Source organism: Belonocnema kinseyi, chromosome 9, assembly GCF_010883055.1.
Source record: "Belonocnema kinseyi isolate 2016_QV_RU_SX_M_011 chromosome 9, B_treatae_v1, whole genome shotgun sequence".
Classification (NCBI taxonomy): domain Eukaryota; kingdom Metazoa; phylum Arthropoda; class Insecta; order Hymenoptera; family Cynipidae; genus Belonocnema; species Belonocnema kinseyi.
The window spans coordinates 15,014,717-15,033,449 of record NC_046665.1 but is presented as its reverse complement, the minus strand read 5'-3'; the positions used below and the strand labels follow the sequence as shown (position 1 = coordinate 15,033,449).

The 18,733-nt window shown below is 31.6% G+C and overlaps 2 protein-coding genes across 10 annotated transcripts in view; one reads left to right on the top strand and one right to left on the bottom strand.

Moving 5' to 3' along the window:
- Window positions 1-18,733, bottom strand: part of LOC117179929 — a 1,200,486-nt gene that overhangs the window by 1,078,093 nt on the left and 103,660 nt on the right. The window lies entirely within an intron of this gene.
- LOC117180426 overlaps window positions 5,734-18,733 on the top strand; it is a 69,455-nt gene continuing 56,455 nt past the window's right edge. Inside the window, exon 1 of the mRNA XM_033372925.1 lies at window positions 5,734-5,818. Within this exon, the coding sequence (XP_033228816.1) occupies window positions 5,734-5,818 (85 nt within the window). The remainder of the gene's footprint in view (window positions 5,819-18,733) is intronic.

The window sequence follows — 18,733 nt, the reverse complement described above, 5'->3', positions numbered from 1 at the left end:
GAACCGTACGCTTACATAGCTACACGTGTGGTTGAATTTTATTCGGCTAGGTTAGGTTAGGTCAGGTTTTGTTAGGTTAGGATAGGTTAAACCTCTATGTAGATTAAGCCGAAGCTGAATGAAACGGTACCGCAAACACAACAGGACAACACAATGAGTTTAGTTGTGTTACGTAAAGTTAAGTTAGGTTAGATTAGGTCAGGTATTTTTATGTTAGGATAGGTTTGACCTCTTTGCAGGTTAAGCCCGAGCTGATTCAAACGGTACTGCAAACACAACGGGACAACAAAATCAGTTTAATTGTGTTTCGTGAGGTTAGGTTAGGTTATGCTAGGCTAGGTTAAATTTATTTCTAGGTTAGGCTCGAGTGGACCCATTCGATGTAGCACACATTTGTAAAGTTATGTTAAATAAGTTGATATCAGGCAAGGGCTGATCCCCCACAGTTGTCGACATGTTTTTGAAGTGAAAATTTGCATCACTGGCATTATTTTGAAATTTATTTGCCGCAGTGCATGATTTTTCGTAATTTTTTGAGGTTATGGCTCAACCATGACGTGATGGGCGATTTTTGATACCGAATTTGAATCCAGCGCCCCAAAATCCACAGAAATACGTGTGTCTTGTTAGCAGATCTGCACACTTTTTTGTGTGGCTGTGTAATAGAAATAACATTAGAAATAAAATTTCATATTGGGTACAAAACTGGATTTATAATTATAAATTTAATACAATAGATTTTGAACTAAAACAAAAAATAAAAAAAACCAAAAATTTTTTAGAAACAAATAAAGATATTATCCTAACATAGCTGAAAAAGTAATAAAAGTATTATAATGAATAAAACAGATTACATTATTAAAGCCTTACAACTTTTAAATGATGAAACATCATATGAAAAATTAAATTTCGATCCTACTAGAAAAATTTAAGCTAAACTCACACTACTGCTAACAAAACATAAAAATTATAAAACCATTGATGAAAATAAATATAATTTCTATCACAGTATAAAGGTAAAGCATCTAAATTTTATGGTTTACCTAAACTATATAAAGCAAATTGTCATTTACGACCTATAATTTCTTTTCCTGGTTCAGCGTTACATAACATTTCTAAATGTCTAGCTAAGTCTCTACAAAAAATTGTTGGCAAAACTGAATACCATATTAAAGATAGTTGGGAATTTAAGAAAAAAATTGATAATATCATTATAACTAATAACTATACAAATGTATTACTTGATATGTATCTATGTATACAAATATATCCTGGAAATTAATTTTAAACTTAATAAACAAAAAATGGAATGAAATAAAAGTACACACCTTTTTAAATAAAAAAGACTTTAATGCAGTTCTCAGTTTATATCTAGAATCTTCTTATTGCAAATTCAATAATGTTTTTTATAAACAAATTTTTGGACTTCCCATGGGGTCGCTCATTTCTGCAGCAGCTGCAAACATAGCGGTGGAAAGTTTTGAAAAAGAAATTTTAAATAATTTACACTATAAAATTATTTTCTACTATCGATATATAGACGGCACCTTAATTTGCCTTCCAAAAAATAAAGTCGATGATATTCTTGAAAAATTTAACTCTATAAATGAAACATTAAAATTCACTATTGAATTAGCAAAAGAAAATAAAATTAATTTTTTAGATTTAACACCATAAATAGTAGACAATAGAATTATAACAAACTGGTATAGAAAACCTGTATGGTCAGGACATTTTCTCAACTTTGCTTCGCATCACCCAATGTGCAATAAAATTGATGTCATCTTTGGTTTGGTCGATAGAGCGATAAAATTGTCAGATAGTAGATTTCACAATAGCAAACTTGCGGCTAGAATGCAGAAGGCTGTAAGAATGGTTTCGCTCCTTGTGCTGACTTACGAATCACAGTTTTAAAGTATCCAATCCACACTATAGATATTGGAAATCAATACTTAAAAATCATGGGAATGGAAATTTTCAGCCCCAAAAATATGGGATATGATATGATATATGATATCGCAATATTAGGCTATGTAATACCTGCTATCCCCGGAATTTAAGTTTTTCACCCTAAAGTAATATGTATTAAATGTTTTATCGCAATGGTGCATCATTGAAAATTTCCAAGATCTGCAACCACTCTCGTAATATTATAACAATTCTCGGTAAACAAAATTCCATTCTCATTACGTCATCTTCGATTTCTGGAATCCTTATCTATGTGAACTAAATTGAGTAAACGTTTGAATACGTATTAATTTTTCACTCTCATGTTAATTATTGCATCATATGGTGAAATACTACGAAAAGGCTATAGAAATTTGATGGAGGGGGTAAGCGTCTATAAGAGGAGGTCAGTTCTTCTCTTTCTTCTGTTTGTTGTCAGATGCCAGATTGTGAAGAAGAAAAGCAACAAGAGCTAAAAAGTCGTTTAAACGTATTCCTAAAGAACATTCAAGAGCTAAAGCAAGCCATTCAAGTGCGAACCGATATACAAACTCTAACAAGGAAATTTAAAAGTGTGAATCTTGAAGATAACAAGCAGTGAAGGAGAAGAAAAAAGAATGGATTTCCTAAAATTAAACAGAACCGCTCGCAGTGAAGATTTTCTTCCAACAAAGAAGCTGACAGACCTAGAAGTTAACAAAGGATATGAAATAACGGACATTAAGGAAGCTAAAACAAAATATGGAACGAGAGCGCTTGTAACCATAGAAAACAAATTCACCGTTTTCCTACCTCAAAGAATGGCAAAAATGTTTGAAGAGGATAAAAATCTATTTATGCAAATGAAGAAAGCCTGTGAAGATCAGCATCTTGAAATGGTATATTTGATTGGACGCTTCCACTCCATTGAATTTGTGGAGACAAATGTATAAGTGTGTGCATTTTTTCAAATATCGCTCAGTCAATGACAAGCTTCGGTGTGATATTCATCATGCCTTATACACCACAAATTCAAATGCTACATGTGACCACATACAACCTGAATTCATCATTCACAAAACAAATTATTGTTGATGCTGAATTTAAAAAAGACGGAACGCTCGCATCAGCAGTGAAACTTGAGGCTAGTTATCCTCATGCAAGTATAACCCTAAATCTTGAAAAGTAGAAATTATTTAAAAGTTACTTTAACCTCATGACATTCTTCTTTGATGGCCAAGAGAAGCGACAATGCATCGACTGTTTAAATAAAAAAGACATATATATTCGAAAATAATCAATTTTATTCAGAAGGAAACTTAAAATTAATATAAAAGATACCTACAAGCTAGACTTATCTACCCAACTATTGAGTGAGTCAACGAAACCTAACCATTTTACAAATAGCTCATTTTCTCGCTTTTTCGGTACTTTTTCAAACATATAAATGTCTGGAGGTCTAACTTTGCCTAGTTCTTGCTCATAAAATCTTAACATGGCTTACGTTAAATATTTCAGTTGTCCAATTCGGTGTGTAGCCTTTCTGAAAAACATGCTTAACTTTACTCATACGCACTTCATCTGCAACTTTAAATTTCGCTTTCTCAACTGCATGTTTTACACTGCAATTTTTGTATACATCAAACAACAATTTTTTCTCATTTTCTTCAGTAACATCTTTTAGTTTCATTCGAATAGTCTGAGACCTAGTATCGTTGTAAGATGAAACAAAATCTTTCAAAATATCTATCGATTTGTAATTCTTCTGTAAGCTAAATTGCATCCAAATTTTATTCTTTAAAGGACGATTAAATCGCTCGCAAATGGATGCTTTTAGATTGCTAAACGTCGAGTACAAATTTATCTTGTATCGCTTCATAAGATTTTCAAAATGTAAGTTATAAAATTCTTTGCCTCTATAAACATGTAAATTTTTCAGTATGCGTCCTTTGTCAAGTATAGATTCCATAGCTGTAGCTACATCTTCACCCTTCTTGGATTTAGCTGGAATAGCTCAAGCAAATTTGGAAAATATATCAATTACAGTCAAAATGTACTTGTATCATTTGTTTTCTTTTGTATAAGGTTGCATTTTAACAAGGTCCTTGCTCAGGACGCAGGCTTGGGTGAAAAGGCCGCTGCTTGGGGAATAACTAATGCAATGAAAATTGAATCAGAATTCAGTATGGGTCTCAAAAATAAAAAGTCTACCACCACACTCAAAAAAATAGTTGCAGCAGCTGAAAATGCAATGATACCAGGTAATAATGCACAAATTGTTATCAAATCTGCTCACAGAGGTGCACGTGCAGCTGTAAAAAAGACTGTTGGAAAAAGAAATATAAAGAAACCTCGAATTTTACCAGTTCCAAAGAATCTAGGTGACTTTCTACCCTTTCTTATACCCATCTTTGCCGGTCTAAATGCTACTGGTGCGTTAGCTGGCGGAGCTGCGGGAATAGCTAAAGCTGTTAATGATTCAAATGATGCAACACGAAAGCTTGAAGAAAGAAAACGTCTTAATGAAGCAATGGAAGCCATTGCTGTGGGGAAGGTCTTTATTTGAAACCATATAAAAGAGGATTTTATCTAAAATCATATAATCAAGGAGAGGGACTTCAGTGCAAATCAAAAAACTTAAAGTGACGCTACCTCACCGAGCACTAACCGATGCAGTTACTTAAATTCGCAAAATCTTTAAAAATTAAAAATTTTAGAGGTGTTTTTATGCGTAATGGATTACCAAACTGAGGACCACGTAAATGTGAAAGTGCTATTGTTAACCTTAATGACAAAAACAATCTAGGTACTCATTGGGCTGCGTATAAAAAGTTTAGCAGCAAAATAATTTATTTTGATAGGTTTGGTAACCTCAGGCCACCTTTGGATCTCTTTAAGTATCTCGGTGTTGGTAGCGTAAAATATAATCATGAAAGGTATCGAAATTATGATACATTTGTATGTGGACATTTATGTCTTAAATTTTTATGCAATCAATTGAAGTCTCAAGGTATGTATAATCTATATAAATGTAGAGGCTAATGATTTCAAGCCAGTCAAAGACTAGCCGTCATCATGGATGATTCATTGACGTTGACATTATTCTGCACTTTTTCGATCCTAGAAAATCAGTATTTTCCTCCAATTGAGTTGTCTCCATACAAAAATTACGCTCTTGGTCTTGTGGAATTTCTAACCTTCAGCTCAATTCCCAATGTAGACATTGGTGAAAATAAATTCTACGTGGGTAAAGAAATAATTGAAATACCTACAGGAAGTTATGAAATAGGTGATGTACAGCGCTATCTACAGAATGTTTTAGTAAAAAACGGTATTAAAATTCATAATAAACCTAATAATAATACATTACGAATTGAAATATATTGCAATCGAGATATAAATTTTGAAAAATCAGACTCAATTGCAAGTTTATTGGGATTTAGACTAAGAATATTGGGACTTAATAAACATCATGAATGTGACCAACCAGTATCCATCATTAAAATAAATGCTCTCAGAATTGAATGTAACATAACTACAGGAGCGTACATCAATGGTCAAAAAGTGCACACTATTCATGAATTTTTCCCCGTTGTGCCGCCAGGATATAAGTTAGTGGAAGTCCCATTGCAAATCATTTACTTGCCAAGCGCCATCAAGACGTGCAACTCCGTATTATTGATCAAGACGGGCATTTGGTTAATTTTCATGGAGAAATTATAACACTGAGACTTCACGTCAAGTCTTTACGATAATGGGTATTGTTGTCAATAAAAAAGTTGGATTCAGCTACAATACTTTAGCATCATGGAGCAAGAGCATCATTCGACAACAGACTGTCAAAGGGACAACACCTCAAAACGTGCTGCTGCTGAAAAGGCTGGATTTCGAGGTCACACTACTCGCAAAAAGAAGAGAATCAAAAGATTTAAGATTTTTTGTGCTTGCATCTGTATTTTTGAATTTTGTTTAATTGTTTATCATGTAGGGGGAAATTTTACATATTGAAACTCCTATTATTTTCGACGAATCTATCGCTCATTGTTGGGCTCACTAGTCTCATGAAAAATTATGTATCTCTAAATCCCGGACAATCACGTTACATACAGAATACTGGCTGGTTTGAAATAAATGATAATAATCAATCACTAACCATCGCCATTGGTTGCTTTGATGTAGCCATACCTCTTAACATGATATTTGGTTTTGCTGAGGATTATCACAAAATCATTGTCAATGCCAAACATGAGCTTATTTTGACAAGATCAAAAAGTGATGCAAATGCCATTTTGAAAGCAGCTCCCATTGAGAAGTATAAAATTGAAATTAATAAAATAGAGTGGTTATTGCCTAGTGTCAGATTGTCAGATTCACGCAAATTTCAGTTACTAACATATATTGAAAAGGATCCACCTATTCCAATAAGTTTTCGAACTTGGGAACTGTATAAATATCCTCTACTTCCAACTATTTCAAACCATGTTTGGACTATAAAAATATCAACACAATTGGAAAAGCCAAGATTTGTTGTACTTGGATTTCAAACAAACAGAAAAAATAATACTATTAGAAGCTCCAGCAACTTCGATCATTGCAATTTGACTAATGTAAAACTACTTTGAAATGATTAGTGCTATCCTTATAGTAATTTGAATCTTGATATTAATCGAAATAGGTATGCTCTTCTTTATGAAATGTATACGAACTTTCAAGCTAATTACTATGGTAAAGAACCGCGACTATTGCTATAGAGAGACGAATTTATAGAGTATGCACCTCTAGTAGTAATTGACTGTTCTAAGCAAAATGAGTCTTTGAAATACGGACCAATTGACGTTTGATTGCAATTTCAAACTTGTGAAAATTGTCCCGCATAAACAACGGCATATTGCTTAATTTTGCATGATCGTATACTTGAATATAAACGAATGAGTAGTGTGGTGAAAAAGTTTATATAAAAACTAGTGTAACCGAGTAGAAATAGTTTAGTTGCATATATATAATTAATTATAATCTATTTATTTTTAAATATAACGTACTGGTTTTTCTATTGGAAATAAAAAATAATTTTGAATGAAAAAGAAAAATTATGTTGTTTTTTCAGAGTTCCTTGTCGCTATAATAATAACAATAATAATAATAATAATAAGTGCAAATAATAGATAAGCGAATGATTGGTTGGTGAACATCGTTGACATTGGTATATTCGATCTGCTGGATCAGACTGCATCCAATAGATACATCTATTTACGAAAATGATTAGCATCTAATTTTTCAGTTAGAAGTAAATTTGTTTTAAAAAAATGTTATTTTCAGCTTGCATTAAATAAAAAAAGAACAATTTAGATTCAATTGATTTTCTTTTATTCACAATAACTTGTATTTTACAAACAATTTTACAGTTTTTCGATTCCTTCTTCTTCCAATTTACATATATACTTCTTTTGTTGCTATTTCCAATCATATATGTATATAGATTATTATATATGTAGATTATAGACTATATCTTCCACATCAAAGGTTATACACTAGTGCTAGATCTCTATCTCTCTCACCCACCGACTCATATATCCACATCACTCGTCACATTAATCACCTCGCTTGTTTCTACACATATATACAAGTTTTTGTTTAGAATCACTGTACATAATCTCAGCTCTCCTTTGAGAATTTAATTCTTTTTTTGGAAAATGTATATTAATTTTTATCAACATCCATTGCCCCCTGTGATTGGAATTTGTAGCCTCATGGAAGTGTTACAATTTTCCCGTTATATCCGTCCTTCATGAGTCCCAAGACTTTTTTGTTTAGTAATTCAATTTCGTATATATTATTTGGTGGATAGTCTGAGGTGTCAAATTTATCGGAATCTTTTTTAATATACTCATAAAAGTTTGATTCTGTAGTGTGATAAACTAAGATGTCTGTGTCAGTGTAGAGTAAATTTGTCTTGTCACCGAATGTCTACTTCATGTAATTATAATGAAAGTCGTAAATCATTATCTTTGATATGCCTAGAACTGTGAAGTCTATATAGATGGGCTTATTGAATTTAATTTTGGTTTTACTCATATCAATGATCACCATGTCCTCACCAAATATAGTGCAGCTATGAAAGTTTGGTGTGGCAATCAGAGCTTTTGCACGCCATCTTCCCTCCCACTTTGTCACTAACCTAACATCTTTGTGCTTACTTACGTTTTCCATGGTCTTTCCGAAGACAGAGCTGTTCATGAGTTTGAAGAAAATTTTTTCAACTTCATTGTTTGCCTTCTTTCGCAAATCATTATTCATATCAGTATAGGCTTTTAGAAATGGTTTTTGCTTGAATTCTAAAACTCGATGAATTTTAACAAGCTTCATTCCCAATTTTAAATACTGTTTTAAGTTTTGATAATGGAAAACGTAATTTGTCTTTGATTTCAAATTGGTCATTAGTTTCGGGATTTTAGATGTTGGAAGAGGAGGTATAAAATATTCTGGACATAATGGTATGACTTTATGCAAATCATGGAGTTCTTCAGAATATTCAATCCGTGAACCATTTAAAATTGCTATAGGCTAAAGATTGGCTCATAGCTTTACATTTTCATCAAAATTCGACCCCATGAATCTATTATTTGCTTTCGCATAACTATTGGAGCACTATGACACACCACCTCTTATTGCTCCTTCAACAAGTAATAACATTTCTGCATCTGTTAATAGATCGAGTGCAATTCTATTATACTTTAACATAGCATAGAAAGAAAGCCCTGGTGCTGTATAGTATTGCAATGGATTCAAATTATAAGTTTCAATGCAGCGACATCTAAAACTTTCAAAAATGTCCACCAATAGAAAAACATCATTTTTTAAGTATAAATCCAAATATTAACCTAACGTTTTTAAGTTAAAATTTTCCCACACCTTGCACGCATGAATATAATCTTCATCTGAAATACCCTCATCATTTAATTTAGAATAAAATTCCTCTTTTGTTCTCAGACAGTCTTCGTTTAATTTCTGCCAATTATCAACATAATCTTATGGAAATACGCCTTTTCTTGTTAATAATTCAAATTCATAACCACTTGTTGAATATTTTCTTGTAATCAATTTTTCATCATTACTAAGATTCGAAGCTAATTTCGAGAGGCCACTTGGTATAAATCGAAAAGAGTCTATGAATCTGAGTTTAACTTTTGTATTTTGCACCCTTTTTGTAAAGGATATATATTTTTCCTCGTTGACAGGTAATAATGAGATATCACCCTCAAAGCTTGTAGCCAATTCTTTGATGAAAAAGTGAGAGTCACAGCCAGATAAATTATTATACTATGGGAATTACATGTGAGTCTTGGTAATTTACGTTACACCTGTCATGAGACGGGCCACGGTATTTACCTGTAAAATGGTCATGATCCCGATGTTTAACATCATCAACAATCAATTCTATGCTTTTCTATAGATTTCTCAAATTTAAAGTGACACAAACACCTGTCTCAGAAGCAAGTGCAATGATCAGCTTTTGTTATTTGTGATTTCACTAGTCTAAATGGATGATAGTTGCTTTTTCGGATTTTTCCTGGCTTATGAAAACTGGAACAATTTCCTCTTTCTTGCTGTATTGAGCAGACTCTAATCCGTACACATTTATACTTAAACTGTTCATTTTCTCAAATTTTGGAATATCCTCAAGAGTAATTGGAAACTTGATGTCATTATATTTGAGTTCTGAACCATGAAGCTTAGGATAAGAACTGGTTCTTCCTCCATCTTTTTTAACTGGGTGAAGAGCTGACATTCCTGACCAGAGAAAACAATACAAGTCTTTATTTTTAATATTCACTACAGCTTTTTTCTCTGTATAAAACAGGTAATTCAATGAATCTGATGTTTTTGAATCTTCAATTTTAACTTCAACTTGTTGAAGAATTTTATCCTCAAACCATTCACCAATATTCGTAGACGTTAGAATGGATTATTTTCAGTGCAAACACGTTTTGGGTCGATTTTTTCCTCCCCTCACACTAATGCCTTGAAAATACCTATGAATTCAATGCAAGCTTTTATATTACCTATACTATTAATTGCATTCCTAATTCGTGGAATACACATGCGTTTACAATCATCCAAAAATGTATTTAAATCTTTATGAATTAAATTTGTTACAAGTCCCGTTCTTATTAATGCTCGAAACGCGTACTGCGTAGATTTCAAGTTATTTAAAGGTTATTTGTGTCTTGTCATTAACTGATGACACTTATAGAAACACTACACAGATTTAAAGTAAATTGAAATTATGCGTGTCTTGTTATTACTGATTGAATCACCGAAAAAATTATGCTTTTTATAGATCTTAGAGCGTTTTATACTTAAAACCTATTCGTGGTTGTTTACCTGTACAATGATAAAGAACAGAGAGTGCACCGCTTATATGGTGCCAATATTGGTGAAATATGGCGACGCTGTCGATAAGAATTCCAGGAATTATGATGACGTCATCAGAATGGAATTTTGCTTACCCCAGAAATTGTATAACATTATATCAAATATGACGCCCCTGTCGGCAAATATCAAAGGAGAACGTTTAATTAATTTAGTTCACATAGATAAGGATTCCAGGAATCGACAATGACGTCATCAGAATGGAATTTTGTTTACCGAGAATTGGTTAAAGTCATATAAAATATGACGCCTATGTCGGCAAATATCAAAGGAAAACGTTTAATTAATTAAGTTCAAATTGATAAGGATTCCAGGAATCGACGATGACGTAATGAGAATGAAATTTAGTTTACCGAGAATTGTTATAATATCACGAGAGTGGTTGCAGATCTTGGAAATTTTCAATGATGCACCATTGCGATAAAACATTTAACAAATATTACTTTAGGATGAAAAACTTTAATTCCGGGGAAGGCAGGTATTAAATAGCCTAATATTGCGATATCATATATCATATCACATTCCATATTTTTGGGGCTAAAAAGTTCCATTCCCGTGATTTTTAAGTATTAATTTCCAATATCGATAGTGTGAATCGGATACTTCAAAACTGTGATTCGTAAGTCAGCACAAGGAGCGAAACCAGTCTTACAGCCTTCTGCTGTAACTCTAGCCGCAAATTTGCTATTCGTATGGAAAAACATGCGCCAGAACTGCCCCTACCTATCTACTACCATTTATTAATGGTTTTGATGAAATTCTTTTCAGAATTTTCACTAAAAAAAGTAATATACGAATTGATTTTCCTGTTGAAATTACTTTTAATAAAATTCTTTTTCCTAACATTAAAGATCTAACAGACAAATTACATAAAGCAAACACTATCTATAGAATACCATGCTTCAATTGTAAAGCTATACATATTAAACAATCTTTAAGACACTTAGGGGTTAGAATTAGAGAACATGAAAGATCCATATTAAATAATAAAGATAACACCTCCTTAGCAAAACATGCTACTCTATACTCTCACAACTTTAACTTTAATATTAAAGACATTAAAATGTTTAATATTGAACCAAAGGAGGAAAAATATTAACTGTTTAAATGGTTTATATTAAAAACGAAATAAATGCTACAAATTACAGAACTGACATCCAAAACCTAAGTATTATATATCACAATCTTATTTCTCAAATAAAAATTTGAAAAAACAGTCCTTTTCCCGGTCAAACAGTATCAGATGACCTATCACATGACTTATTACATAACCTCAAAATACTGTTATATAATTTTAACCCATAAGTGTCACTTGTCTGTCTCTAATTATTTTCTTAAAATGTAACTAAACAACTTAAAATATTCCAGGATTTACTTCTGAGACTATAAACAATACCTTCTTATGATGATCTACAATTATTTTAACACAAATACAAACATTATCTACAGAAATGTCATACATTTCAAAAACCTTTTAAATATTTTTTAGTGGTTATAGAGTTACTCCAATTTACATTTACAAACAAACAAAAAAACTGTGGCAATGCCAATGGTATTAGCCACAAACTGAATAATTGCATTCATTTACAAGTCCAAAACTAAAATAATTTGCTATAAATTATTTGATCAATCAGTAATATTCTTGGTTGAAATGAATATTTCTCATTAAGGATTCAGTTATTTAAAAAAAAATTCCTTTTCAGATCATCAAAAACCAATTTCCTTAAAAGAAATTTCGATTCTACTATTTTTGTTGAAAATTGATATTTTAAATCGAAAATTGACCTTTTTTACTTAATAATTCAATTTTTTTAATTTTTATGTTTTGGTAGAAAATTAATCCTTTTGGTTTAAAGTCGATCTTTTTTCGTTAATGATTTAACTATTTGGAAACAAATTCATCTGTTTTCATACAGTATTTGAAAATTCAGAATTTGTTTAAATGTTGCGAAAAATTACTTTATTTAAAAGAAAATTCGATTATACCATTCTTGATAGAAAAATGATATTAAAAAAATGGATCCTTTTTTGTTAAAAAATTAAATTTGTTTAAAACCGCCTTTTTCAGTTAGGAAATTAATCTTCTTGGTTGAAAATTTATCTTTGTGATTAAGAACAAAACTATCAAGTTGCACATTCCTTTTTTTTTAAGAATTAAGTTCTTTAACTGAAGCTTTAACAATCCCACTGTCACTGAAACATTGAAATTTCGAATTAAAAATTTATATTTTTGTGTTGAAAATTCAATTATTTGTTTCAAACATCGTCTTTTTTATATAAAATTAATGTTCTTGGTTGAAAATGTATCCGGTTGTTTGAAAGTTCAACTGTGTATTATCAAATTCATCTATTTTTATAAGTTTTAACTAATTTGTTGAAAATTTAATTGTTTGTTTTAAATATTAATTCTTTTAACTAAAAAGAAATAATCCTATTTCTGGTTCTATATTTCTATGTTTTTAATTAAAAATTTATTTTTTTAGTTAAAAACTCCACTATTTGTTTGAAATTTGATTTTTTTTATTGAGGATTCAGCTATTTTATTAGAATTTTTAATTTACAATTTTAGGAAGAAAAATTATTTCTATAATTGAAAATTAATTTTTTTAGTTAAAAATTCGTCTTTTTGGTAGAAAATTAATTTTCTTTCTCAAAATCTTATCCTGCTTATTGACGATTCAACTATGTCCTTGATTTTTTTGTTTGTTAAAAGTTAATGTCTTTCAGGAAAATTTTTATTATATCATTGTTGGTTGAAAACTAATAGTTTTTTGTAAAGAATTAATTTTATGGGTAAAAATGAATCTGTTTTTTATTATTTTTAACATAGATGTCCAAATTCGATTTTTTGTTGTCTTATATGGGAAAAAACGTCTTGCATAGTGTACTATAAAAAAATGGTATCGCTAACGATTCTGATAAATGATGTATAGAACCTGCTTGATTTTAAGTGAATTCTATCTTATTCTAAATAATTTTTATAATTTTGTTCTTGGATTGAAAATTAATTTAGTTGGAAACAATTTACATCTGTATAAAGTTTCTCACCATTTATAATAATAATCTTCGTGAACTGAAAAAATAATTTGTAAACATCTTTTGCTATTGAAAATTGTTTCATTAAATAAAAAATTGATGGCAAAACTTTTTCGACTACATTGGTATTTTTTTCTCATCAGTTGTACTACTTTAAAATAAAATAATGTTCTTAATAAAATTAAAAGAAATTTAAATTTAAAAATAAATCATTTTCATTTTTATTAGTTCACAACTAAAATATTAATAAAAAAATCATGCTTCCAATTGTAAAACTGCGTACCTACAAGATATTGTATACTATTCACAGATTTAATAAAACTAACCGATGAAGGCCACTATTGTGTGCCGAAACGTTTGAAACAACTTAATTAGTTTCTATTCACCTGACCCCAAAGCCAACAGCTACATCAACAATTTCTACAAAATTCTATTATTTATTTTAAAAATTTCTTTAATAGAAAATTAGTCTTTGTGATTGAAAATTCATTTTTTTTAAACTTCTACTATTTGGTGTCAATTTCTTTATTATTTTATTTTTGTTTGAAATTTGATATTTTTTATTGAAACTTGATTTTTTTTAGTTAAAAATGGAATTATTTGTTTGAAAATGTATGTATTTTGTTGAAAATTGGCGTTTTTTGTTAGGAATATAAAACTTCTTCTTTGAAAATTCATATTTTTGATTGAGAATTTAACTTTTATATACTAAAAATTGAATTATTCTATTTTTCTTTAAAATTTGATCGTTTTTATTGAAACTTGATCTTTTTTAATTAAAAATGGAATTATTTTTTTGAAAATTTGTTTTTTTTTTTGTTAGAAATATAAAACTTCTCCTTTGAAAATTCATCTTTTTGATTGAGAATCCAACTATTTTGTTGTGAGTTCCTTTTTAGTTGGTCAAAAACTAATTTCTCGCCGACCATTCGGTGATAATGAAAGTGCCCGTACATCCGTATAGTATGTATTTGTTTTTGGAGGTTTTCAAAATTGTGTTTTTATAAAATAAAAATGGAGTATTTGGTAAAATTGTCGGCAGATATGAAGACCCGATGTATCCATAAACCTGAAAATAATTAATTCAATCCCACATTTCTTAAACCATATATTGTTTAAAAGCACATAAAACATTGGAAGCCTATATATTTTATACAGCTGTTTTGTGGTGAAGGTGAAGTGCAAGGAGTTTAATTGCACTATTCTGATATTAAGTAAAGTTAGTGTAACATTGGTGTATTTTTAGTTATATGTTAATGTTTTAGTTATTATTTGCATTCAATATAAACATTAACATTAAGTATTATTCCTGTGATGCATGGAATTTGTTATAAAATTTCATTGCTGATATAAAATGCGGTAGCAACTTATTAAGATTTTGAGGTTAATATTACATTTTGCAATTCAACAGCGAACTGCTCGCAGTTAAAAAATTTATCAAAAAGACGTAGCATAAGTACATAAAAGGCTATTTTTTATTTTAATCCTGATTAAAATAGTTTCTGTTTTTTCAACACAAAATTTTACAAATTTGAATGAAATTTTTGTGAAAGTTGTATGAAAAATTTCAATAATTTTCAATGTATTTCAAACACGTAGTATTTTTTTTGTATTAAGAAAAATGAGTAAAAGCTAAACTTTCGTAAAGCTTTTGTAGTACATTTTTCTTTTTCATAGCAAAAATAGTATTCTATAGATTTTTGTATATATACGAATGATTTACATTAAATTGGCAAAAATTATCTAACTCTGCGACAGGCAGTTCGCTCTTGTATTCTCAAATTAATACCTAACCTCAAAATCTGAAAAAGTTGTTATCGCATTTTACACCAGCAATGGTCTTTAATAACAAAACTTATAACAAACTGCATGCTTCATAGGAAAATTACTTACTGTTAATGTTTATATTATCAACAAGTAATAGATTAAACATTAACTTGTAATTAAAAATATACTAACCCTACCGATAGAAATCTCAGAGTATATGCTAAATATTCTCAAGGCTCTGAGAAGCTCTGAGAAATTCGCCGCAGGCACTCAGATAGATATATTTAATGGTCCAGATAGCTCGTTTAAATGCTTTGAAGGCTTTAAAATGTCCTTTCCGAATTTCAAATGAAAATAGTTAATAAATAACAAGCAGAAAGGATTTTGAAATAAGAATTCGATCATAAATAACAAGCAGACGCCCTGTATTGCGACGGTACGGGTGGCAAGGTGGTGGTAAAGGTGGTGGCAAAGGAGAAGCGTTGATTCTTATATCGACTTCGAATTTTGATTCGATTACACAGCCACACAAAAAAAAGTGTGCGGATCTGGTAACAAGATACACGTATTTCTATGGATTTTGGGGCGATGAATTCAAATTCGGTATCAAAAATCACCCATCACGTCATGGTTGAGCCATAACCTCAAAAAATGACGAAAAATCATGCACTGAGGCAAATAAATTTCAAAATAATGCCAGTGATGCAAATTTTCACTTCAAAAACATGTCGTAAACTGTGAAGGATTAAACCTTGCCTGATATCAACTTATTTAACATAACTTTACCCAACAGAACCTGGCCTCACCTAACCTGAATTAACAGAAATTTATTGAACTTCACGTAAAGCTCTGGAAGCATATTTTCCCAGTAGCCAATGTGTACTACATCGAATAGGTCAACTCGAGCCTAACCTAGAAATAACTCTAACCTAGCCTAACCTAACCTAACCTAACCTCACGATTAAACTGATTGTGTTGTCCCGTTGTGTTTTCGGTACCGTTTCATTCAGCTTCGGCTTAATCTACCTAGAGGTTTAACCTATCCTAACCTAACAAAACCTGACCTAACCTAACCGATTACGCTGGCAACCCTGTTCTTGCGTACTTTCATATTTTGCATTAATAGCAGTAAATGTCTAGAGTTTCGTAACCGCTTGTTGCTAGCATTATTCGCCTGTGTCTGTAACCAGGGCACCTCCACGTGGTGACGGTGGGCAACGGATCCACATTGGCTGAGCCCCTGGGTAAACGGCGTTCATGCCGTCATGGCAGACACAGGTAAAAAGTGTATTACGATGCAGGGAAAACCCCCAGTATCGGCGTCTGGTCAGGGTGGGAAAGTGGGCTCTCCGACGTCGTCATCATGCAACCGTAGCTCTTCATCAATGGGTCGCTTGGTTGGTGTAGAGTCTCATGATACAAGGAAAAAAACCGCGAGCATTTCTCAATCGTATGCCTGCAAGAATAGCTCAGATTCATCCTGTTACATTTGCAGTAAATATGAAGTGAGCAGTTTGCGAAAATCCATTGACGAGGAAGTGAATAGTCTTTACGAAAAGTGTTTTGACTGTAAATTACTGCACCAAGAAACAAAATGGGTTCCTCACGTCATTTGCAATTCCTGCAGACTTATGTTGTATCGTCTAAAAAATTCAAACAGCGAAAAGTACCGCAAGTACTCTACACCAACCACATGGAAAAACCCGTTATTGCGAAGGACTGCTACTTTTGCATGAATTCCGTCAAAGGGTTCAACGCCAAAAATAAAAATAACATTTCGTACATTAATGTGTGCACAGTCACAAGAGAAATTGAAATCAATAAAAATGCACGCCAGACTGATTTAAGCGCTTTAGAAGATGATAGAATGAAAGTTGAAAGTCAACGTCATGGGGACGGTAGTGAAACCAGTGATCAAATAGAAAATAGTTCTGATGATTCGGATGAAAATGACGAAAAAGATGACGAATATGGCGTACATAAAATGAAATTGAAGGTTCCAATATTAGTGTCGCAACTAGAACTGAAAGATTTTATTAGAGATCTTGGATTACCGAAAGATGGCGCTGAATTTGCCGCTTCATTTCTAAAAAGAAGAAATCTTCTAGAGCCAAAGACAAAAGTTTCATTCTATCGCGACAGGGACAAAGAATTCAGAAAGTTTTTCGTTAAAGACGAAAAGTCTTCTTTAGTGTAATGCGCTGACGTTAACGCACTAATAAATCACTTGAAGACACATGTGTACAGAGACGAAGTATGGCGACTTTTCATTGATTCGTCAAAATGCAGCATTAAGGCTGTTTTACTGCATAATACGAATACTCACGCTCCTATCCCTATAGCTCACTCAACGGTCATCAAAGAAGAATATAACAATGTTAAAATGCTTCTTGAAAAAGTTAATTACACGAATCACAAATGGAAAATATGTGGTGATCTCAAAATCATAACAATAATATTAGGCCAGCAATCGGGTTTCACGAGAGAGCCATTCTTTATATGCCTGTGGAATAGCGGAGATCGAGCCAATCATTACAGCAAAATCATTGGCCTTCAAGAGATTCATTCAAACCTGGTTCTCATAATATCATCAACCAAAGCCTCGTTGATCCAGAAAAAAATTTACTACCGCCCCTCCACATAAAGCTTGGGCTCATGAAGCAATTTGCCAAGGCGTTAGACAAGGATGGACAATGCTATAAGTATATATCCCTTAAATTCCCTAATGTTTCAGATGCTAAATTGAAAGAAGGAGTCTTTGATGGACCACAGATTCGAATATTGACAAGAGATACTAATTTCGTGAGCCACATGCCGAAAATTGAAATGGACGCTTGGGAAAGTTTTAAAGCATTAAACGTAAATTTCCTCGGTAACGAGAAAAGTCCAGACTACGGAAATATTGTTGTGAAAATGATGAGAAACTACAAAAAGTTAGGCTGCTTGATGAATTTAAAACTTCACTTTCTAGATTCCCACCTGGATAAGTTTCCAGAAAATGTTGGTGATTTCTGCGAAGAACAAGGGGATCGTTTTCATCAAGACATAAAAGTGATGGAACAAAGATATCAGGGTAGATGGGACGAGGTCATGATGGCTGATTTTTCCTGGATGTTGAAAAGGCAAACGAATGTAGGTCTTAAATGTAAGCGTAACCCTTTGCATCGTTCCTTCGAAGAAAAAAGGACACGTTATAGCAGGCAGAAAATAGACTTAAGTAGGTCTATAAATCAATTTAATTACGATAAAAAGCAAGATAAAATGTAAACACGAAGGATAGTATAAATATATCCCTTAAGATTAAGAAAAGCAGAGAGAAAAAAATTTTGAATAATACTCTTATTCATTTGCATGTTTAAGTTACAGTTCTACATTTTAATTGATACAAACATTGTCAGGTTAATTGAAATGGGGTCAATTCTACGTGTAGTTCTAAGTGCCTTCAAATGAGTAATGTGCGCCTAAATTTTATCCACCTGTAGTACAATGAAATGAATTTTATTGTGTTACAACGGGAACACTTAAGTTAAGTTGTGTTGCGTTAAGTAAAATTTCGTTAGGTTCTGTTAAGTTA